This window comes from Capronia epimyces, assembly GCF_000585565.1.
Source record: "Capronia epimyces CBS 606.96 chromosome Unknown aczIQ-supercont1.10, whole genome shotgun sequence".
Lineage (NCBI taxonomy): Eukaryota > Fungi > Ascomycota > Eurotiomycetes > Chaetothyriales > Herpotrichiellaceae > Capronia > Capronia epimyces.
Genome location: NW_006912913.1, coordinates 1,304,971 through 1,327,876, shown reverse-complemented (window position 1 = coordinate 1,327,876; position 22,906 = coordinate 1,304,971). Strand labels below are relative to the sequence as shown.

Below are 22,906 nucleotides of genomic sequence, written 5' to 3'. Positions count from 1 at the left end.
GCATGACTCTAGAGGAGGGACAACTTATAGAGTCCCGTAGTCGTATCCCGGTCGTGACAAAGCAAGAAAGGTCGTCGGGTGGTGGTCCGAGCCAGCGGTCCGAAACGCGCGCGCGACGGTGTGGTGTCTGCGGCAACGTCGGACACAACTCTAGAACCTGTCAAGTAGTGATTACTTCGTCTGAAGAAGAGGAATTTAAGTAGTTATAAACATTTCTATGCGTTGTGGTTGCGTGTAGGTCAAAAATGTCGAGGTGGTCGGGTTGAGGTGTTTCACTCGCTTGTCTGTTTCACTCGCTTATCATGCACGTTATATATATATATATATATGTATTGCCATGCGTAGTTCGAATGTTCTTTGGATCTAATCGTATTCCAATCCTTCCCATCCTTTGCCGTCCAATGCTTTGCCTTCTTGGCGAGCGAGGCAGTGGCAGTAGCAGCGGCAGTAGAGGCGATTCTTGAAAAGATAGACACCAGAGACTGGTAATTTATAAGCATATCTGCTCGTATACTCGTTTACTTGTCTGCTTATCTGCTTCAAGTTGTATATATAGGAGCCTCCTTATAAGTATATCCACCTTAGGGTTCAATCCCGAGTCATACCAACCAGACCATCCTATCCCATCTCTTAGCAAGCGAGGCAGTGGTAGTAGTAGCGGCAGTAGAAGCGATTCTTGAAAAGATATAAGGGGCTGGTAACTTTATAAGCATGTCTGCTCGTATGCTCGTTTGCTTGTCTGCTTCAAGTTGTATACATACGAGCCTCCTTAGAAGTATATCTACTTAACAATTAGACCAATCCCGAGTCATACTAACTAGACTATCCTATCCCTTCTCTTAGTAAGCGAGGTAGTAGTAGTAGCAGCGGTAGTAGAAGCGATTCTTAAAAAGATAGACTACGGACCACGGACTATAGACTGGTAACTTTATAAGTATGTCTGCCGTATACTCGTTTGCTTGTCTGCTTCAAGTTGTATATATAGGAGCCTCCTTAGAAGTATATCCACTCAACAATTAGACCAATCCTGAGTCATACCAACCAGACCATCCCATCCCATCCCATCCCTTAGCAAGCGAGGCAGTAGTAGCAGCAGCGGCAGTGGAAGCGATCCTTGATTCTTGAAAATATAGAAGGGACTGGTAACTTTGTAAGCATGTCTGCCGTATGCTCGTTTGCTTGTCTGCTTGTCTGCTTCAAATTGTATACATAGGAGCCTCTTTGCAAGTATGTCCACCCAATAATCAGACCAATACCGAGTCATACCAACCATCCCATCCCATCCCATACCTACTACCAAACCCCCGGCATAGGTTGGGTGATCAACTGACGCCAGCGCCGACCCCGATAGCTGATATCAACACTGGGCGCAAAGACACACGCTGACACGGACACTATCAACCCTAAACACATCCAACACCGCCACACAAAGACCCATGTCGCTATCGACACTCCGCAAATGCTCATACACTCACTGGGACCAGCACAGACGTATGCTTGGCTCGAGGCTAGATGAGTTCGAGCTGAGGATGAGGATAAGGATGGGGATTGGATACCGGCTGCGTGAGGAGCATGAGGGGGAGGACGTGATGAGATGGAGACAAAAGGAGACGTTCATTATAAGGCTCACCCACGCGGCGCATAGGCCCCAGTATAGGCCGAAAGGAAATACTCCAGGGTCCTTGACATCTGGCAAAGACAAACCCAAGAGCCGCGTAGGCCCTTTTACAGACAAACAGTGGACAATATTTTTCCGGCGGCCTCTCTTTTTGGATTCTTCCCTTTATGCGGCATTGCCTGGCTTTTCTTGCGTATCAATGTGCTAGTGGTGTAGAAAGTCAGTTAGCTATCTAGCAACGAACGAGGTAGAAAAACAGGAAGGAAAATCAATCAGGAAGAAAAAGAAGGACCACATACCCAAACAACATAGTTGGGCAAGCCCACAACTTGATACCCTGCTCTCTTTGCCATCTTCGCAAAGCCTTCTGTCTCGGCCTGATTTTCGAAGGGATAGCAGGGAAAGTTGATGCCTGCAACAGAAGCTTTGTCAGCATCGATCATCATCCTTCTCGTCCGTAACCTCTGCTCGCGCAGTGCAAACTCACCAGATCTGTGCACATCGGCCTTGACTAGGATATTCACACCGCCAATACCATCTAATTCTATCTCTTCATCCTTGTTGTTTCTCCAGTCACCCATGCGAGCCATGTACGTCCGGCCAGTGTCATATTCCTTGTATCCTTCGGCAAGGACGACGTCCTTATCCAGACTGGACGAGAGGCGTCGACCTTTATCGGACTCGATCCAAGAGTTGTAGTCGAAACGGCCCTCGATGTCGCGACCGTTCTCATAACGGTGGAACCAGATATCTGTCAAGTGTCAACCGGGATCCGATGGTTTGGCGTATAAGGTTCCCGCAGTACTTACTCGGCACCAAAACGTCTCGGTCGTGAGCGACAAAATCCTCAATGATCTTCTTCGGACTGTCCACAATGTCCACGTCGCGCCAGTACACCCATGCATGTTCGGGCTTCAGTGCCGACGAAAGAAGATAATTCCTTGCTCTTCCCATCGCCTTCCTCCTGGGTCCTTGTGCAGCAAATCCGTGTCTGGACTCAACGTCCATGTTCAGAGTAGTGCCAAAGTCTTTCTCGACGATTGTGGCACTGTGGAAGGGGATCTTGTCGGTTCTCGACTGAATTCGGCTCAGCTCGGACGACAGTACTGCCAGGGTATCATCGGTGGAATCGCCAACAAGGAAGGCAAGGTCAATCAGGTCGTGAGGATAGGTAAGCTCGGTAAGGAGATCGAAGTATTTGATCAGATACGGGGCGGCGTCCCGCAAAGGCGTGAGAATGAGGACTCGTTCTTGGTTGCTGACCGCTCTTGGGGTCGAGACGATCGGGTTCAAGTCGACCCGTTGAATGGTGCTCACGTTGACCTCGAGCGGCTCGTGGTGATTGAATAACACCGGGGTTTGTAGGTGTTGGTTCCAGGCCACCATTTCATTAATCGACATCTGGGTCGGTGGTTTTGAGGGTCCAAAGCAATAAAAACTAGATTCCGCCAATTAGCCCACGATCTTGTTTGTTTGCTTCTCCAGGCAAGGAGATGTTGAGCGGGGGGATGTGATTCTTTTGCTTTGTGTAGGGTTGAGCGACGGGATGTGATTCTTTGCTTGTGTAGGGTTGAGCGGCAGGATGTGATTCTTTTGCTCTGTGTAGGGTTGAGCGGCGGGATGTGATTCTTTTGCTTTATGTAGGGAACGGGGCAAGGTTGAGCGCATACTTTGACATCTCTCGTGTTGATACAGAAATCCCTCTCCACAATAACACAATCAGGCCGGTGAGGGCGACGGCGACCAGGAATCGGGTCCGAGTCAAAAACATTAATATGGCTCTCCATGGCGGTAGTCTTGCTTTGGCGGACTTCCAGGTCACGCCGCCTTTGGGGAGAAGCATCGCGATAGGGAGCAGGGAGAAGATCGAACGTCGGAATCGGAAAGGAGGAGGAGGAGGAGGAGGAGCAACAGATGCAGATGGGCGCAAGCTGTGTCACCGCCTCTCGCTAGGAGGGGGTCGGAATCGTCGTGGCCTGGCCAGGTGTTGAGGGCGTGGGAGGAAACGAACGGAATGGCCTTGCCTGCGCAGAGGCCAAAAGGAGGAGAGAGACGCAGGCGGCGGAAGGACGGGCGGGTGTCGATTGTCGATATCACCTGGTGCCTGGTCCAATGCGACTGCTGGGAAGAAGGGATCAGAGAGGCTGTCTTCTATCCGGACGGAGGATTGGGTCACAGCTGAGCGTGACGGTGACAGGCGGTGGTCGGTGGTGGTGGCCAGGTTCTGAGGTCTGGAATTGGAGGATTGGAGGGTTCCTAAGGTAGTTGCGGGCTGGAGGATAAGAAAACGAGTGCTTAGGTGCTTGCTTACCTAGTAGTACTCCGTAGTACTAATTATTAGGTGTTAGTACTGTAGCTCTGTAGGCCCTAAGGCCCCAAGTGCCAATCCCATCCAGCCCGGCTGCTTGTCTCTTTTGCCATTCAAACCGCACCAACACTCTGCTAGAGGCCCGATGCGGTTTAGCCCCCCCAACCCAAGACTCGAGCTCGCGTGGCCCTGTCTCACATCACTGACTCTGTAGGACTCTGTAAGTACTCTGTACTCTGTACGTGTAATGGTAGCATCTATACAGCGTATCCGTTCATCTACATGCACCTATCTCGCACATGTCACTCTGGTAGTATGGTACATTGATGTGCAATGTGCAATTAGCCGCCAGAAGTGACAATACAACCCCAAAACTCCAGAATTCATTGATCCTTCCCAATCCACCAGAATCAAGGTGATACTATCTGGTTGCTGGGGTCGTACGGAGTACAGTACATCATCAAGCACGAGGACAGCCCTCGTGCTTCATCCAAATGCATGGTCAAGAGCAAGCCCTTGTTAAGGATGAACCTGAGGATGAAGCTTCGGGGTTGTGTTCATCTGTGTCAACAGACCTAGTCGTCACAGCTGACAATATACTTCTCGCAGTCGTCGGAATTGACTCATCACGAGAGCGTTAGCGGTGAAGCTCCCGTCGACTGTTCGCTGATGGGGGATGAAGCAACCATTGTCCATCGTCTTTGCCGCACGCCCAAGCATGCCCACCCTCTTGTTCCGAGTTACTTCGAGGCCGCTTCTTGCCAACACATGTTCGTCGCTCCGATGAGCTTGATTCCATCAAGTCCTGGTTGCTCCCATCTCTGCGAGCACCGCGGTTCGATCTGTGTTCTCTGACGAGATACTGGAGCAACAATCGGACCAACTTTTCCGCGCGCGTACGCCCATCGTGTTCCGACTGCACCACTCGTGCACTGAACTCGTGAGAATAGATGGCCGTAAAGAGCTGCTCGTCCTTTCCTGGTCCCTTTGTCCGCGTCCTTTTCGTGCTCTGGAGAAACTTCTCCTCATCCGCATGTCTTTCACCACACTCAGTGGCAATCTCGCAACAACGAAGAGCGCTTTTCAGTTGGAGGTCTCGGTGGCGGTCACGCCTGCTCCGTTCAAGCTGCTTGTGATCCTCCCTCCCCTCTTGACGTTTGCATGATTTGGCCATACCTTCTGGGTTCATTCTCGACATCTCAAGGTCCTCCACCTCTTGGTTTGGTCTTCTCGGGATCGTCACTTGCTCCCCATATGCCTGGCGTGCTTCGTTGCGGCGGAAAAACTCTCTGACAAGATCATTCTTGGTAAATCCCACCAGCTTTCCTTCCAGCCTCTGACTGAATTTGTTACTGGGAGAATCAGGTCGGTACCAACCCTGCCGATAAGCAGGCGCCACAGAATCGTCGAGCAGCCGAGAGATGAGCTGTATCAGCACCATGGGATCCGGGTCTTGCTGGTTGAGGAGATCCTCCAATGCAGCTTCTGCCCTAACGGGAGTTGAGCATATCGATGGTGGCTCAGTGTACGGAGGTGATGGTGGCTGCTGGTGGATTGTTGGCAAGGTATACGATCCGAGTCCTCCAGGGACTGTTCTCCTTGGTGCAGGCGCTTTGATCTCGATCCCACTCTCTGCTGTGATGCTGAGCAAGAGATCGGATATCCCAGGAAGTACCGTGCCCTCGGCGTTGAGGATTGGCCCTGTATTCCTCGATGAGCTGTTCATCATTCTTTCATGAGTAGTTCCGTCGACTGTAAAAAATGCTGTTCAAGATGGTCTCATTTGATAAGGGGAGTTGTTCTCAAAGTGACAAGAAAGATGTATATCTTCTTCGATCGAGCCTGAGACGATCTCGCACCAAAGTTCAAGTCCGGAAAGGATAGATTCTGGCAGGTATATCACTCGACAGGCCTCCAAAGAGGCAGAGACGCATTGACGAGCGTGGGTGCACAGGTACAGATTGACCTCCAGATGGAAAGAAACGAATAAGCTTGGGAAAGGTCTGCTGGCAACCCCAGCAGCGACCATGATCGAGCTCTGCTAGGCGTCGCCTGGCAAGGGCTACGAATCATCGACGTAGGTGCATGTATCGGTCTAAGAGCGGGAGCCTGTCGCTGCTGTCAGGGTAAGTCAGTACTGCATCCGTATGGAGGACTCTGCAATCATAATATGGGACATGCATGGGTTTCTCCTCGTAAGAAAGACCCTTGTCCCTGTCCTCGATAAACGTCAACAAATGTCACAATCCGCTCCCCCGGAACAGGCTGAACTCTCAGCCAACACACCCATGACGAGCTGTAGACTAAACGAGCGACGACCAATGGCCAATCCAGCTGACAGCCAAGGATTGAGACCACAGGACATTCACGAGCTGTGATTCGGAGGATTGAGACCACAGGCCATTCACGAGCTGTGTTTCGGAAGGAAAAGAAAAGCAGCAAAGGGGATCTGCTGCATCTTACAGGATGGAGAACGTATCAGCGAAGCCGGGCACGGCAGAGCAGGGCAGCAGGGTTGGTGCTGTAGATCGTACAGGACTCCCTCCTTACAGCTTACAGTAGTCGATCTCGGCTGCGGTTGCGGATGCGGATGCGGATCCAACGGCGAGAATGAGGCTGGACGAGCTGACGAGCTGAGGCTTGCTTCCGTACTTTGGTTTAATTGGAAAAGGAAAGAGTCTAATCACACCGTCTATCCGTAATTGGTTAATATGGATTTAATTACTAGATAGTAGATATGTACCTAGGTACATATAGGGAGCACACTACGTACCTGGCTGACTTTCCATCCAGGGGATGCTTGTCTGACAGGGACAAGGATCCAGAGACACACCACGCCTTGTTTATTTTCTTGTCTGATTTTATTTGATGTCATTTTCTGGCAGGACCGCAAGGATATGTACATACGGATACTTAGTACAGATACACATAAACATAACTACAGTGCCTACACCTAATCAAGCATACCATGTCTGTACTCCGTACACATGGGAACATAAAGCCTTGAGTAAATCTTAGCTATATGTGAGCGAGAGTGAGAGGTAGAGGTAGAGGTAGAGGTTGCTGCCGATGGCTGGGCTGGGCTGGGCTGCGGCTAGAATAGAAAATATCCCCTGACTCCTGCCTCCTCGCTTCGCTTTGCTGCTTCTACGGATGCGGTGCATGCTGTACGCAGTGTACGGGGTATATATCTACCTCCCCTAGGTGCCCCCCTGCCCAAAGTATCCGTAGCGGCGTACAGTAATCTCCCACGCCGCTGCAACGGCAAGGGTCGTTGTCTGATCCCACATGGTTGGAAGCGCGTAGGCTGCATCTGCCATCCGTACATGTCGGTAAGCCTGCACGTTCCAGGGCCACGCGCTCGTGTAGAAAACTAGCCAGGATAGACGACAGATGGCATTTCCGGCTGACCAATGCTGTCCTGTCAAGCCGGGCCGTGTCGAGGACGGATCGATCCATCAGCTCTCGCTCTACCATGGGTCCAGGGACTCTAGTCTGTTGCCATCCCTCTCAGCGTTCGCCACCTTGTTACCCTTGAACACAACATCTACCTTAGGCATCACCCATCACAACGCGCCATCGATCATGTCAAGACAGAAAAGAAAGATATATGCATTACTATCGCCACCTCCATCGGCATAGTTATCAAAGACGAAACATAGTAGGGGTATATAAGCATATCAAGTGCGTGTCGACTCCATCCTCCAGGTTCGACCCAGCTCGAGCTCCACAAGGCCAGTCTAGACAACTCAAACCTCCCAGTTTGTGTATCAAGATCGCCAATATGTCAAATCTTCCAGTTTGATGAGAATATCTGGCGACCACTCCAAGACAAGGATGGGTGTGTCGGCCAAATACTGTCTCAGAAAACCCCCCTTCGTTATTCGGTCGTTTGACCCTCCAACAACTGCCGTGATTCGTCCAATCTTCTCCGCAAGACCTTTACCGCTCGTACTTCGTGGCTCATCTCTGCTTTCAGGATCTGATTGCAGACGCCTCCCACGGCTCGCAAAAGATCGAGGACAAGACTCTTGTCGATATCTGTAAACGTCGCCGACCCCTTTTCATGCACAATCTTGAAGTCTGGGTCTGCCAGCTTGACCAGGCTTTCCATCAGAATCTCGGTGTTTGCGGGATGGTCGACTGTACCTGCATTGACCGGGTCAGTCTGCACCTGCTTGACCCCCGAGGTGGCGGTGGAAAGCGCTCCCGGTGGCTGATTAGGAGGGGCGGAGATGCCATTGGATGCGACAGGCGCAAGAGTGTGAACTATATGCGGCGTTCTCACTGGACCTTGCTGCAGTCGTCCGTTCGATGGAGGTGTGGACCACCTTGGAGGAGGCTTTTCATGTTTCGGACTGACTGGTGGCCGCGGGAAGCCTCTTCCCCCATTACCCCAATAGAGGACCTCGCTTGGCATGCCGTCCTCTTCCCGCCCTTCACCGCCTCCCTCTGCAGCTGTGGCGAAGGTAGCCACAGTTGAGACTGAATCCAGACTGTTGCTTCGAACAGCCTTCATCCACGGTTTGACAGGTGCTGCGAGGTAAGCGGTGACATCAGGTTGCACGACTGAAGTCTGGAAAGTCTCTTGAACCGGGGTGGTTGTTTCTTCTGTACTGACATCAGCATCCAACTCGGTCTCGCTTTCATCGACTTCCGCCGTGGGCGTTTTCGGATCCAGTCGAGTCGTAGCTATGCTGCTGCCGTCGCTTTCGCTGGGAGTCTCACTTCTGGTGCCTGTACCAGTGTAATTGCCCAAAGCACTGTGGAGGAACATGTTCTCATAGTCGAAAGCATCGACTCGATCTTCATGCCGTTCTGCCGGGCCCTCAACTGAGAGTATCTGCTCGGTAAGGCCTGGGAGATCCGGCTCGGCTTCCTGTAGACTCTCCTCTAGGACTTCGTTCAAATAGATCTGCTCTTCTTCTGAAGCCGCAACGGCTTCTTCGTCCTCCAATTCCTGGGCCGCATCTTCGTACATAGATTCCTGAATGATTGACATCGAGTCATCCTGCCCAGCAGGCGCTAGGTTGATCGCCTTGTGTAGACTGGGAGTGTTCCTGTCCGTTCTTGCCTCACTCAGCAGTAAGGAATCATGGGTTGCAAGTGCATCCACGTTCGTCAATTTCTGTGCTTGCGGTGTGACAGGTGTGATCTGAACTTCCACGGGCACTCTGATGTGAGAAGAACTCCAATCCCCATCCGAATTGCCAGGGAGCGGACTCCATCCTTTCCCAGCATTTGTATTGACTGGACTCCCCGCTTCCTTGTATTCGGGGGCGCTTGTATACCATTGGTCCGGTGCATGGGCGTTAGTGAAAGGACTGGAGCTTCGGATGCTCTGTATGCTCCGCCTCTTCAAGCTATCAGCTTGAGCCTTGTCCTTCAAGTCCGAAATTCGAGTTCGCAAGTCCCACATTTGCTCACGGAGTGCTTTCGATCGGCTTGACATTGCCGAGGAGGAGCGGGTGACAGCAGTCGTTGGGCTGCTGGCAATAACAGATATGTTTTCTTTCGAAATGGCGGCCAAAGAGTTGATGCCTAGTCCCCGTGGAGAGGAAGGGTCAGGAGAAGTTTTGTTCGTGCTTGGAGTGCCTTGCTCCTCCTGAAGGACGCGCAAGGGCGAATTGAAGCTGTGATTACTTGTTGGAGAATATCCGCCAATGCGGGTTGAAGGAGAGTTGAGACCTTGCGGTGATTCTTGCCTTCGGCCATACTCAAGAGCGCTCACAGACCTGGCCTCGGGGGCTATGGAAAGGTGCTTCAGACCAGAGGTTGTCGTCACATCGCTACCACCTCTAGTGTGCGCTGCTGATTTTGGTGCGGCGATTGGATAGAGGTGTCGAGCCGGGCGATGGCTTGCCCCTGCCGCAGAGATAGAACGATACAGACCGCCTGCAGGGTGATGCTGATTTGACATATTCGGGGACGACCTCGCCGACATAAGAATGCCATGGCGAGCTTTGCTCAGGTGGTCTTCCATGTGCGTCAAACGCTTTCTGGCATTCTCAAGGATCCTCTCGGCCCGCTCGTTGAGCAGAGCCATTTCGTCCTCCGCGCTGGATGCCACAGCGGAGTTTCTCTTGCTACCGGAATCCTCAACCTCGTCATCCGGCACTTTAGCTACATCTGCAGCTAGCCTTTCATTCATGATATTCGAGCCATCGAAATCCTCCCAATCTCCTGGATCAGAACTGTCGCTTGAACAAGAGCGACTACTAAGTCTCTGATTCGAATGCGACGCCCGTCCAGCAGGCGTCGGGGAGGGAGGATTTGATCTCGTCGAATTGTCTGTTTTTCGGCTCTTCCTTGACTTAGGAGTTTCTTCCTCTCCAATGTCGCTCAAAGCTGCACCGTGCTCATAACTGTTATAACCGGTGCCAACGGAAGGATCTCCGCGTGAAGGCATCCTTACGGTTGTCGCAACGCCAACTTCGACTGAAGCCTCATGATCTGGTTGGGATGAGCTCAAAGAGACCGCAGAGTCAGGGCGCAGAGGTAGGGATGATTGGAGGATCGGCGATGAAGCCAGAGGTGTCGGGCTCGACGTGTGAAGAGGGTGGTACGGAAGGATCATGTCGGGGTTGGTCAACGTCGGCGAAGGAGGGATTTCTTGCGTAAAGAGGTCGTGCGGAATGGGATAAGTATGCGCATGTGCCATGGCTGTCGTTCGTCGGCACCGTTCGATAGTATGATCTTGACCTGCGACCCGTGCGACACCGTGCCACCGTTAGTGGAGAGAGCCCGTGTCATAGATCGAACACAGACCACGCCGTTGGATAGTCTGCGGGTTTATCGAAACTAGTCAAATATTGAAGTGACAGGAAACATGGAGAAGAAAAGGCTGTGCACAGCGCGAGGAAACCGAGAATGAAAAGGTTTGAGGCTAGGGCGCGCAGGGCGATAACTAGGACCAAGGTACCTCATTGAGCCGTAATCTGGAAACTGGAGCCAGAGATCATCGCGAGGACCTGCAGTGGACAGACCAGTGGTTCGTCAGGCCCGGAGGGAAGATAGCGCGGTGATGTGATGTTTGGAGAGATGAGATGAGGGACGGCGTAGGTGAGAGAACTTTGAGAAGTGGGCTTAATTACAGTAATAGTTAGTAGTAGGCATGGGCGCCGGGGTCAGGGGGGCTTATTAGGCTGTCCAGCATGTACAGTACGGAGTACAGTACTAATTAATAATGTTTGCAGACACAGTTGGGATCTAGCAGCCAGTGTGCCTTAGGTAGCCAGTAGGCAGCAAAACGACTGGCCACAGCGTCAACCGCCCCTGCAGCAGCGCTAGATCTTAACGGAACGAAGAAGGAAAATCAGCCAGGCTTGTCCTTGAAGAAACCGATCGATTCTCCACAGCAACTTTACCATATCCATATGCCTCAGGCTGCCAATGACCTGCTGGGGCCTGCAGCCCTTCATTTCTCATCTAAGCAGATAGAGTTCGAACTCCAACCTTCAATTCCCACAACGAGGCATCAAAGGCGTCGGGCCCATCATTTGTTGTCCTTCGTGGGATTCCAGCGCTGCACCACACTGTGGGGGAAGGGCTTAGGAGGCTGCTGACCTGGACCAGCGCTGACCTTCCTCTCTTTATAGTTGCCCGCACAACAAGCATCCAAGGTGAAAGTCGTCTGCCGTCCGTCATTCGTCATCCGTCATCCGATATCCGATGCAAGGAGGCTCCGTCCGAGTTTCGAGAGCAGAGATTACCCGCGATTAAGAGACAACAAACAACAATGCCGGCTTTCGTCGTCCTCCCCGCGACTCCATCTGACCTCGAGGCCGTCGCTCGCCTTCAGTTTGATGCCTGCGCTTCTGATCATGCCTTTCCTGTCCTCTTCCCTCGAGGCGGCACCCTCACTTCGATCACGCACTTTGTGAACTCGTATGGAAATGACATGGAGAACGACCCTAGCTGCCATATCATGATTGTGAAGGAAGCATTGTCGAGGGAGGTAGTCAGTTTCGCCATCTGGCACTTTTATCCTCCTAGAAGCCAGGACGAGATTGAGGAAGAAATGCTGATCCACGAGTTTCCACTGCCCAGTGACTCCAACAAAGAGTTGGGCAATAAGCTGCTTCATGCTAGTATCAGAAAAAGACACGAAGTCGTCGCCACCAACATTGGCGCCGAACGACCCTATGCTTGTGAGTCTTGCTTCAATTGCTATTCTTGACATCTTCACAATCCTGACATGGCAACGAAGATCTAGCAGCAATAGGTACGAGCCCACAGTATCAGAGGCAAGGAGCTGGGTCGTTGCTACTCGACTGGGGCTTGGAGCGAGCAGATGATCGAGGCTTAGCTACGTACGTCGAGGCATCTCCAGCAGCTGTCCGGCTGTATCAACGGCACGGCTTCAAGGAAGTTGATCGATTAGCGCTTGATCTATTGCCCTACAAAGAGGGCGATTATGTCAATTTATGTATGGTTCGGCGCCCATGAATCTGAACATATATACTATGTCCTGCGTCTCACAAACGTTAAACACCTAATGATAAACATCCGTGATTTACGGGCCTTCCCGTGCTTCCCTGCGAGGCGAAGGCCATCCAAGCCTTCTCAACAATATGATTCTTCCTTCGACCTCTCTCTCCAGCCACTTTCACAGACTCCCAACCTGGCACGGCATCCTTCCCCTTCAACCACCTTTACCTGCCCCCATTATCCGAGATGCGCGATACGTTCGAGCATCTGTTTATGCTCTTTTTGCAATCTCTTGACCTCTTGTGCCAGCTGGTCTCTCAGCTGTCTCTCTTGCACATTCAGCCGGACCTGCGTCAGGTGAGCTGGTAGCGCGAGGTCAAGATCGGCCTGAATGAGGCGGAGAACTTCCTTCAATATGAACGTCAGCTGCTCGAATGTTTGTCCAAGGGTGGCATTTATATCATTCAGTATTCTAAATGGAGAGACATCAGACGTCCTAAATGCAGTACTAACAGAGCACTACAGATACATGTCACCAACATGTGAAGTCAACGGGGAGCTGTCGGTAAAAGCAGCGGGCACCACTTTAGAGGCTGTTTCCGAAAATGGAATTAGCACCTCATCTAAAGCAGCGTGCTACTTTTCTCTTCCTCTGAGCTGCAAGCTTCATTTATCGTCTTGTCGGTTTACAGGCACTCGCGCTGGTGCAAAATGCGGCCCTCGATTGCGCTCCGCAGCTCCACGGTCCGATTGACACTCTTCACTAGGGCGAACTGCGGGCTCTGCGACGTAGCCAAGTCGCGCATCGTCGAGTTCAAGAAGCAGCGGCCCGTTGATTACGTGGAGGTTGACATTATGAGTCCAGGTCAAGAGAAATGGAAGGCTGTCTACGACTTCGACGTTCCCGTCCTACACGTGGACAAGGGTGCTGGCAAAGCAGACAGCTCGAATGGGCCGACCCTCGACGCCGCGAAGAAACTTATGCACCGGTTTACAGTGCAGGAGGTGGAAGCTGCTGTTGAAGAGGTGGAAGCTGCATCAACTTGACCTCTTTGATTAAAACTACTTTTCTGCGCGCGGCTTTACTTCTTTTCCTCCTGCGTCAACAGGTTGACTGCTCCATATGCAGCGCCCTTGATAGCCTGCGCAGTCGCGTGGCCGTACGAACCTTTGGCCTTCGACAACGACTCTGCCATATATGTCGGAATGGCTGTCATGTCATTGATGACGGAGATCTAGCATGGGATATCAACACCAATTCTTCATATGCAGAGCCAGGGGCAAAAACTCACCATTTGGAAGCCCTGGTCGGCATACTTTCTTGCCCACTCTCCGGATGGGCAGTAAATCCCGGACCATTTACCGGCGGCTTGAGCGGCCTTCAAGACTCTCTCAATCGCCGCGTTCAACTCTGGGGAAAACTCTCCCTCGACAGGGTGTCCAATGTTGTTACCCAGATCCCAGGGGCCGACAAAAAGTACATCGATTCCGTCAACTTTTGCGATTTCCTCGACCTAGACACCCATACGTCAGTTTTGATTCGATCCCTCCTATACCGGAAACTGGATATGCACGTACACTTGCTAGGGCCTCCTTCGTCTCAATCTGAACAATGGTTAAAAGATTACCATTCGCGTTCTTCATGTACTCATAGCCGGTCAAATCGCCCTTGATGTCGAACGCGCCCATGGAGAAGGGGCTACCGAACCCTCTCTTCCCGACAGGCGGGAACTTTGCTGTTTGTACCAGTTTCTTTGCATCCTCGACGCTGTACAAGAGAGGAACGATGATTCCGTGCGCACCGGCGTCTAGGGCTCGCTTGACCATCCATCCTTCATTGGCGGGGATGCGCACAATCGGGCTAACGTTGACGGAGGCGATTGCCTGGATGGATTCGTGCATTTCGTTGTCTGTATTGCATTGAGAATCATTAGCCCCCTGAATCATTCATTCCCAGCCAGCTCGGGACCTCTCATATCGAACTCACCCGCAATGTTTCCGTGCTCGCAGTCAATGCAAATCCAGTCGTAGCCGGCCCGGGCGATCGTCCGTGATAGATACGAGCCGGGCAGCATTTGCCATGCGCCGAAGGAGAGGCCTGAGCCCGTACCCAGCGCTTTGCGCAGGGTATTTGCGTTTTCCAAGACCGAGGCCATCTTCGTTAGGGGGGTTTCGGGGGGTTCGGAGAGAGAGGTCGATTCAGACTCGGTGATGGACGGTCGTGGTGCTTCAGGTCGAGTCTTGTAGGTCAACTGCGAATCTGTCTGTACGTTGGAGGAGGGGTCAAGGCGTCGGGGGGTCTAGAGAAGTGCAGTCGAAAGAGAGCAGGAGAGAAAGAAGAGAAGGAGCAAGGGAACAGGCGGAGGTCCACTCCGCTATGTCTTGTAGGGCGTGCAGAAAATCAATCCAAATCCAGATAAAAGTGTCTAGGACTGTAGGACCTCAGCGCTGGAATGCCACCCTCATGCCACGGGCGCGGGGTAGAGAACCCCGACAGTGGGTGAATGTAATCCCGAGCTGCAGCGCGTGGGGGCTGTTGGGGGCAGTTGGGGGTCAGCTTCGGTGGATGTTGGACCGAACGTGGTTCCCTACCTCCCGCCTCCTGGTCAGCATCTGGCCACCCGATAAGGATCAGGATCAAGTATGAAATCACATGCGGAGGCTTCCGGTGAAAAGGTCGTCTCCTACAACGACGATTGAGATGTTCAGAACAGGCAACCCTCAAATATAGGTAAGCATTCTTTCTGTAGAGTAGATAGCACGATATCGAGTGCAGAGGCCAATACCGCCACAATAACGAATTCGCATCCACCCACCCATCAGGCCCATACGGGCTCTACAACTTACTGCTCCCACTTGGCTTCTCCAGGGCCTTTGTGGCATTGCGATAGTTCTTGACGAGCTGCCTGATAGCCAAGTCGAGCATGACATCCTCGCTGCCGCCGGGGATCCGGGCACCAGGCACTTCTCTGTAGATCCTCTCTGCAATCTCGCCCTGGCCGGTGCGGGTGTAGCCGTTGCCGCCGAACAGAAGCACGGCAGTCTGGGCGCACTCGTTGAAGACGATGCCTGCCCTTGCCTTGGCTAGGGCGGTGAGGCCGCCGAGTTTCAGGTCGGCCTCGGTCTTGGACAGCTGGGTCATCTGATACAGAAACTGCTCGACCCAGGCCTGCAGCGACTCGAGCTCGGCGCCGGCCTTGGCCAGCCGGTGCCGCACGACAGGCTGCTCGACGAGGGTCTTGCCAAAGGCCTCGCGCTTCAGCACGTACTCGAAGGCGGCGGCCAGGCCGACGCGCGCCTGCCGCGCCACCTGCACCGCGATCACCAGCCTCTCATGGTTGAAGTTGGTCATGATGTAGCGCATGCCCATGCCCTCCTCGCCGATGAGGTTCTCCACCGGTACCTTGACCTCGTCGAGCTCGATGTAGGTCGTTCCCGCACTGATCTGCCCGGCCACTTTAAGTCGTCGCATTTTCACCCCGGGATGTCCCTTGAGTGGGCAGACGATCATGCTCAAACCTGCGGCCCCCAGTCCCCCGGTCCGCACTGCCATCGCGCCATATTCGGACCAGTACCCGTTCGTGATCCATTTCTTCTCCCCGTTGATGATATAGTGCGTGCCGTCGGCCGTCTTGACCGCGGTGGTGGCGATGTTGGCCACGTCGCTACCCGCGCCGGGCTCCGTGATGGCAATGCAGCATCGTTTCTTGCCCGGTAGCAGATCCGGGAGGAACTTTTCGTGGAGCGCCCTGCTGCCAAACTTGATGATTGGCGGAATCCCTGTCCGCTCGTCAACACACTGTCAAACATGGGTATCGGCGGAGCGCCTCGCTCCAAACTCACCGAAAGAGTGACCCGCTGTCATCGACCCTCCGGGTCCAGCAAGTCCCGATCTGGCCATCTCATCCAGATATATGCCGGTGTGGAGATAATCCCACTCTTCAACGGGTGTTCCCAAGATGTCATCGATGCCCAGTTTCTTCAACCACTCGACCGGAAGTGGTGCAGGCAGATTCGGGATCAGCATGTTATGTTTGGCGAACGTTAGGAACACATGGTCCGGCACTGTTTCCTCTCGCTCCCAGTCCATAGCGTGTGGGAGAAGGTGTTCTTCGACAAAGGCGCGGCATTTTTTCTGCCATTTCTTGTGCGTTTCCTTGTAGTATGGTGAGGGCAGGCCGGCCAGCCAGGCGGGCTCGGAGAATGGGATGGGCGTGGAAGATGCCATAGTGGGCAGAGGCTGCAATCAACGAGAGTCAAGACACCCAGGGACAACGCGGTCTTTTATTCGCACCCTCACCTCCTAAAAGCTAACAAGACAGAGATAGTCGAGTCGCCCAAGATGCAGACGAAGTCCTCGGACATAATATAATCCTCATCCTGCGTTCAGCTTTGGTAGAAGTGCAGAAGCTGATGAACCTTGGTAAGATTCTTGATGCCGAAAGATGCCTCGGGCTGCAACTAGTCGCTAGGTTGTGCCCGCACCCCCAGACATCAAGTGTCCACATTTGTCTCTACCTCCAACACCTCCATTTTACCCCTATCACGTGAGCCACGTCACGGGACACGATAGCCGCTTGGGAAGTCCTAAGGCTCCTGACTCCTGAGGCCCAAGAAGATTTGAATTCCAGCACTTTATGATTGGAAATCTGAACCAGTAGTCAATAGGTACCTAAGTCAATAGTACGTACTTTTTCTGCTTTGCCGGCCCGTTTTGCCGTTTCTTTCAGCCCCCATCAGCTGCCAGCCTTGCGCTTCCTCACTCGCACCCTCTCACTCTAGCTCCTCGATGTAGCCTCCATCTGCATCCTCGATGTAGCCTCCGTCTGTATCCTTGATGGAGCCTCCGTCTGTATCCTCGATGTAGTCTCCGTCTGTGTCCACGATGTAGCCTCCACCTGTATCCTTGATGTAGCCTCCACCATGCGGCCAACCCAGCTCAAGGAGGTGCAGGGGCGCCTTCGCCATAAGAGCCAGCTGGTCAATCTCTCGATTGTGTTCCCTCTGGGAGAGATGATCCCGCAGACCAGCTTTGTGCTCGATTGCCTTCCGTTTGATGCCGTCAAGACATCGGCGATTCTCCAGCTCTAGATCCTGTCTTTTGCTCAAGGCAAGAGTCTCCATGTCGAGCATCCTCTGCCGATGTGTCTCATCATGGGCATATTCAATCTGCTGAAGCTGAAGCCGTTCTTGGTCGCTTCGCCAACGGAGGTGATGGCGCTGTTGTTCATGTTGGAAGTCATAGTCCCTCCGCTCCCGCTCAACACTGGCTAATTGACGCGCTTGTTCAAGTCTCTGCTTACCTAGGTCTTCATGTTGCTGATATATGAGCCTGTGCCGCTGTTGCTCAATCCTCCGCAGCCGGATTTCCTCCTCATCCGCGCGTTGGATTCTGCGCTGATGGTCTGCCTGATCTTCCGCTATTTGCTCTTCTCTGGCTATCCTTCTTGCCTCCTTCTCGGCAATCCAAGATGGCATGCCCCGGGCGCGCTCAGGCTGCAGTCCAGTGAGACTATAGTAGACATCTCTGTTGCAGCCGTACCTTCTCAAAATTTTCCCAAGTTCATGTGCTAATGCTGGGGGACCTAGGAATTTTCCTTCCGAAACGTAACACGTTGGTGAGTATACCATTGAACTTTCTTCGTAGAGGTTGAAGTCTTCGTCGATGCGTCTATTCGGCAGGCAGGCAGCCATAAATGCTTGGACTACCATGACTGGGTCGGAATTGCCAAGAGCAAGGCAGATCAATGGCTTCCTCTCATTTCGCTCCTCAACATCCGCCCCTTTCCTCTCGAGTTCGGTCAAGACCTCCACTGCGGCTTGATATGACGATGCTGTCACTTTCGCCGTCAAACAAAACTCTCCGAGGGGCGTCCTGCCACCGTGCATTTGCGAACGGTAGTTCGGGTTAGCTCCATGTTGGAGCAGGACTTTCACAACCTTCGGCAGCAGGGATCGGACAGCCTGGTGGAGGCTTCCATTGTTGAGGCTCACCCCTGCTGCAATTAGACGTTGTACTATGGCAGAGTTGCCCAGTTCGCTGGCAAGGAGCAGTGGAGATTGCCCTCTCTCGTTAACTGCATCAGCATCCGCACCAGCATTAATTAGTACGTCGATCAACGCCGTCCGCCCGGTCCTAATAGCCATTAAAAGCATGGTCTCATTAGAGCTTGGGACCCTGTAGTTGGCATTCGCTATACCCAAAGGGTTAGTGGCTGTGGAGTGTTGCAGCTTCAAAGTCTCATACCTCCGAGTTGGATCAATACCTGCACGCATTCGGTCTTGATACGAGGACTAGTTTGAGACATAGCCCAGTAAATGAGCTCTTTTTCTGTTTTTGCGGTCACCTATCACTGGAGTTAGAATGGAATGGCAGGAGAAGAGAACCATACTTACATCGCACCCAGAGCTAATGACCCTCTTCAGTGCATAGGCGTCTCCTGGCCTAGTCTTGAGGAGAACTCGTAGTGGAGAGTCAAAGGAGTTGCAATGCTCGGTAAAACTAGGTTTGGAAACCACTAGGCCTGATGGATTTGGGGGAGCTGGAGATGGCGGAGAAGCCATAAGCATGTCGAGAATGCTGCAAAACTCACCGGACGAGGCCGTGGACCTCATAAGAAAGTGCAAAGCCCGAGACTTTGATGATACCGAAGGACCTGACTGCATGATGACCGAGACTACACCAGCTTTCCCGGCTTCACATGAGCTGCACAAGGCCTGGCCGTTCGCGAGGTCTGATTTTGCACCTTGCCCAACAAGCATCTTAATCATCAGGAGGTCACCGTCCGATGCTGGCGGGAGATTCTCCACCGCTAAGATCGAGCTTTATCTTTCAAGACCTGAAGGACTCCTCTCTTCAGCAGGTATTCCATAATGTGCACATCGTGGCTTTCGATGAGTCCAGCAGCTAAGCAAGCCTGAAAACAAAGCGTGGCAGTATCTGCGAAGATAACCTTAGTGAAAAGGAGCTGCAACACAACACTCTTTCTTAATGTTGCGGCAAGGATCAGACTTCGGCTTCCTTGAGCGCGTACAGAAGCCTCGTTGTCTAACAGCATCCTAACCTCCTCGACTGGCGTTACTTGGGCATGCACCAGATTGATCAGATGTTGGTCGATAATTTCGCCACGTAGACCCGTCCGTAGGATAGACTCCATGGACTCAAGTCTGAGTTTCGGATTGGTCAGTCGGAGGGCTACTTCGAATGCCGCTGCGAGAGATTCCTGAGTCAGGTTGTTACCCAGAAAGAGGGTCAGCAGGTTTATATTCCCCGTTGAAACAGCCTCTCGTATAGGCGTGTTACCCTGGAAGTTAGGTAAGGCTCCATATTGAAGCAAGACTCGGGCTTCATCAATTGCCTCTCGTTGGACAGCTTCAATAAGAGCCAGGGAGGCTCCATTGATTGTTGGGCGGCAAGCGAGTACCCTACCAAGCGCGTCGGATCTATCATTTGAATGTAATAGAGACACACAACGCAGAAGAGCCCTGTTAGTGATATCTTGTCGCAAGGGAGCAGATGCTAGCATAGCCGTCATCAGATGGATCGCGCCGCTATCAACGATAGACATGAAGGTGGTACCATTATCCATGTTGGGATCGGCTTTGAAACAAAGGAGCTTCTCGAAGGTCTCCAAAGGCCAGTCGCGGCCCCTCACAAACGCCTTCTTGCAAAATTCGACATAAGTGGAAAACCCTACGTTTGCAACGACCTCTGAAGGTTTCTTCGCAAGCAGAAGCTGGGCTCTCAGAGCCTTGTGGCTGTCTTCAAGGCCTCGACTTGATAGCATAGTTTGAAGGCTATTTGTTATCGTCTGGAGGGAAATATTTGGCGACGACAGGATTAGTATCATGCTGTCGGTTTCTGATCGTACCACTGCGAGCATCAACGCTTTTCCTCCTTCGTAGTCGGTATCCGCGCTTCCACGGTTGACCAGCATGTCAATTACCTTGATATCAGGCTTTGACCTTGAAAGTTCGGATACGAGTGCTTTAGAAATGCTGCTGACAGTTGCATCTCCTTTGATGGCTTCCTGCAACATATGGTGACGAATATTATGGTCGTCCAGGTTCATAATGTCATCGACGAGGGAAGAGACCAAACCCTGAGATAATTGGGGTGCGTTCCCCATGAGATCGCCGAACAGCTTCACATCGTGGGTAGCAATGGCATGTTGAATGGTTTGGGCATCATTGAATGCGGGATCAGCTTCACCTTGGATTAGAGCATCGATAAGCATAACATCTCTATCGCCACTCCGATCACATACTGCATCTCTCAATGCTGCATCAACCGCCTCCCCGGATGCTCCTGCCTTTAAAAGGAGTTTTGTCATAGCCAGGCGCACAGCTTTCCGGGTGTCTCGAAGATAGGGGAAAGCTTTGATCAAAGACTCGTTGCGCACGGGGGACTTGAGGAGCAGCCGTAGTAGCTCAACTTGCTCAAGTTTGATGGCTTCGATCAAGGCACCGCCCTCATTGCGGTCTAAGGATGCGTTCCACTCAAGCATCAGACCTACTGATTGCTCATCATTGCGTTTGATAGCAAGCACAAGCTCGTGGTCAACCGCGGATCCATGTGCGCCCGTACTCAAAAGCATCTTGTTGATGGTTTGCCTCTCGTTTGACGGAACATGCTGTGGAAGCGAGTTCATGGCGCGGGAAGCATTGTCCGGCGATAGGCCTCCGGAATCCAGGACGGCTTTTAAGAGCACGCTACGCCCTGTCTGGGCTGCAGTGACGGCCGCTTTGCCCCTATCCCAGTTGATATCAACATGATGCTTGGCAAAAAGTTGGATGAAATCCATCAACTCTCTGGCAACAGCTTCAGCAAAGCAGGCTGCGGACACTTTACCGGCTGCTCCAGCGAAAAAAAGAGCATCCATGATACGCAACCTCAGGTCCGCATCACTGACATATATTTTGAATGAGATACCAACCAACTCGTCAAGCATCTGAGCATCGAGGGACCTTGCTACGAGCAGGAGTCGAACCAGCATATCGATCCTAGCAGCGCGGACAGCTTCATTGACAGCCTCCAAGTTTTGAACCTCACTCAGGTCAGTTGCCTGAGTCAGCAACGTCAAAAGATGTAGAGATCCGCTCTTCACAGCCGCTGCCAGAGCATCCATCAGAGTTGTCGGATCAACCCGATTGGAACCCCGAAGCAACAGGGAAACAAGGGCATGGTCACCCCTTCGACATGCCTCCAGGAATTCCTGCTCACATTGACTAGGATCAGCCCTATACTGGAGGAGCTTCAGGATGACTTTCTTGTTGTTCCGACGGATAGCGGTCCGAAGAGCATGGTTTCGTCCGGGTTGAGAACACGTCGAGGCCAACAGCCAGACAAGCGCAACATTGTCACTGTTGACGGCTGACTCTAACAGGGCATCTCGTTGCTTGACCATAGTTTGTCTCTGCTTGACATTTTCAACCACCTCAGGGTTTGGGGCCTTTCTTATAAATGCTTGGGCGAGACCGGTATTTCCATCTTTTTCAACTATGTCGGGTAACACCTCAGCGACAATCTTGTAGGTTTGACTTTCCAGTCGCTTCTTAGTCCGAATTAGTGGTTTGGACCTTCTACTCAGGACGATATCTGCTTGCTGATTATCCTCAGCTGTAGCGAAATCAGGTACATCAAATGAGGTTAATCTCTCCAGTGCTGGCTTGAGGTTGAATTCTGGAAGTTGCAGTTGCTGCGCCAGTTCTTGTAACTTGGCCAGATTGTAGGTGCTCGTTGCTGCCCATCGTCGTAAAGGGATGTCGGAAGGCATGAAAAGACTAGTTCGTCACCGACCTGAATTTTAGATCTGTTGGGCACCATGAAAATGAAAGAGACATGAGGCCGAATGTCCAAGAGAGTGAAGGTTATTGGGGTTAACAAGTTCAAGGTATAGGCAGAAGTGCGTCCTAAGGTCCTCAACGTCAGTGTAGGCAGCCAGGCAATAGCCTTTAGGTAAGGAAGGCCAAAAGGTCTACTTGAGTTGTCAGACAATGCACAGGGTATCCATGCTTGTAGTACGCAGCCTATCCGGGCTTGACAAATCACCCGCCCTGTATATTGTGTTTTTCCATGAACTGGATGGGGCAACCTCTCTCCCGACCGCGCACCGCAGACGCAGTTGCAGGGCGCGGTAGGAGCAGCGCCCCGTTTGCGTGGAGAGCTGGGTGCCACATGAATACGGAGTATTTGAATGGCCGGTGTGACGAGGCGAGGAACAGGAAGCGAGCACAGTTCAATTTTCTTGCCCGCAACAGGAAAAAGCAATGAGCATGCCAGCCGTCACATTGATGGCCACTGTGATGTGTTCAAGTGGTTGAGTTGAAGTTGAACAAACGGCGCTTCACCCATCGGTCATGTCACGTGCCATCTGCCTTGGCCCATGTTCTTATCGGTCTTATCTCGCCAAACCTGCCAGTCACCAACCAGTGGATGTGAGGAGAGATCGACACTGCTTCTGGGTTCTTATCAGCACCTTTAGGATGGCGGTCTGCTTGAGTGGTGTCTCTGCTATCTTGACTTTCATATGATATGCAGGGCTCGGGGA

The 22,906-nt window shown here is 52.3% G+C and overlaps 9 protein-coding genes across 9 annotated transcripts; 2 read left to right on the top strand and 7 right to left on the bottom strand.

Annotated features, from left to right (window-relative positions):
• Positions 1 to 1,783: 1,783 nt before the first annotated feature.
• A1O3_10037 (mannan polymerase II complex ANP1 subunit) lies at positions 1,784 to 3,461 on the bottom strand (the record flags this gene model as incomplete). The annotated part of the gene is made up of 5 exons (XM_007740128.1): positions 1,784 to 1,822; positions 1,918 to 2,030; positions 2,106 to 2,369; positions 2,428 to 3,056; positions 3,289 to 3,461. 5 exons carry the CDS (start codon positions 3,459 to 3,461, stop codon positions 1,784 to 1,786), a joined length of 1,218 nt encoding a protein of 405 aa, XP_007738318.1.
• A 1,102-nt stretch (positions 3,462 to 4,563) lies between these two features.
• On the bottom strand, positions 4,564 to 5,655 carry A1O3_10036 (uncharacterized protein; the record flags this gene model as incomplete). Its single annotated transcript, XM_007740127.1, has 1 exon — positions 4,564 to 5,655. The coding sequence occupies one exon, from the start codon at positions 5,653 to 5,655 to the stop codon at positions 4,564 to 4,566; it is 1,092 nt and encodes a 363-aa protein (XP_007738317.1).
• A 2,151-nt stretch (positions 5,656 to 7,806) lies between these two features.
• Positions 7,807 to 10,587, bottom strand: A1O3_10035 (uncharacterized protein; the record flags this gene model as incomplete). Its single annotated transcript, XM_007740126.1, has 1 exon — positions 7,807 to 10,587. One exon carries the CDS (start codon positions 10,585 to 10,587, stop codon positions 7,807 to 7,809), a length of 2,781 nt encoding a protein of 926 aa, XP_007738316.1.
• Positions 10,588 to 11,664: 1,077 nt separating this feature from the next.
• Positions 11,665 to 12,374, top strand: A1O3_10034 (uncharacterized protein; the record flags this gene model as incomplete). The annotated part of the gene is made up of 2 exons (XM_007740125.1): positions 11,665 to 12,076; positions 12,151 to 12,374. 2 exons carry the CDS (start codon positions 11,665 to 11,667, stop codon positions 12,372 to 12,374), a joined length of 636 nt encoding a protein of 211 aa, XP_007738315.1.
• Positions 12,375 to 13,067: 693 nt separating this feature from the next.
• A1O3_10033 (uncharacterized protein) lies at positions 13,068 to 13,403 on the top strand (the record flags this gene model as incomplete). Its single annotated transcript, XM_007740124.1, has 1 exon — positions 13,068 to 13,403. One exon carries the CDS (start codon positions 13,068 to 13,070, stop codon positions 13,401 to 13,403), a length of 336 nt encoding a protein of 111 aa, XP_007738314.1.
• Positions 13,404 to 13,438: 35 nt separating this feature from the next.
• Positions 13,439 to 14,512, bottom strand: A1O3_10032 (2,4-dihydroxyhept-2-ene-1,7-dioic acid aldolase; the record flags this gene model as incomplete). Its single annotated transcript, XM_007740123.1, has 4 exons — positions 13,439 to 13,591; positions 13,649 to 13,870; positions 13,935 to 14,266; positions 14,344 to 14,512. The coding sequence occupies 4 exons, from the start codon at positions 14,510 to 14,512 to the stop codon at positions 13,439 to 13,441; spliced, it is 876 nt and encodes a 291-aa protein (XP_007738313.1).
• A 680-nt stretch (positions 14,513 to 15,192) lies between these two features.
• Positions 15,193 to 16,584, bottom strand: A1O3_10031 (uncharacterized protein; the record flags this gene model as incomplete). Its single annotated transcript, XM_007740122.1, has 2 exons — positions 15,193 to 16,136; positions 16,200 to 16,584. 2 exons carry the CDS (start codon positions 16,582 to 16,584, stop codon positions 15,193 to 15,195), a joined length of 1,329 nt encoding a protein of 442 aa, XP_007738312.1.
• Positions 16,585 to 17,129: 545 nt separating this feature from the next.
• On the bottom strand, positions 17,130 to 19,022 carry A1O3_10030 (uncharacterized protein; the record flags this gene model as incomplete). The annotated part of the gene is made up of 3 exons (XM_007740121.1): positions 17,130 to 18,550; positions 18,604 to 18,703; positions 18,753 to 19,022. 3 exons carry the CDS (start codon positions 19,020 to 19,022, stop codon positions 17,130 to 17,132), a joined length of 1,791 nt encoding a protein of 596 aa, XP_007738311.1.
• Positions 19,023 to 19,168: 146 nt separating this feature from the next.
• A1O3_10029 (uncharacterized protein) lies at positions 19,169 to 22,132 on the bottom strand (the record flags this gene model as incomplete). The annotated part of the gene is made up of 1 exon (XM_007740120.1): positions 19,169 to 22,132. One exon carries the CDS (start codon positions 22,130 to 22,132, stop codon positions 19,169 to 19,171), a length of 2,964 nt encoding a protein of 987 aa, XP_007738310.1.
• Positions 22,133 to 22,906: the final 774 nt, after the last annotated feature.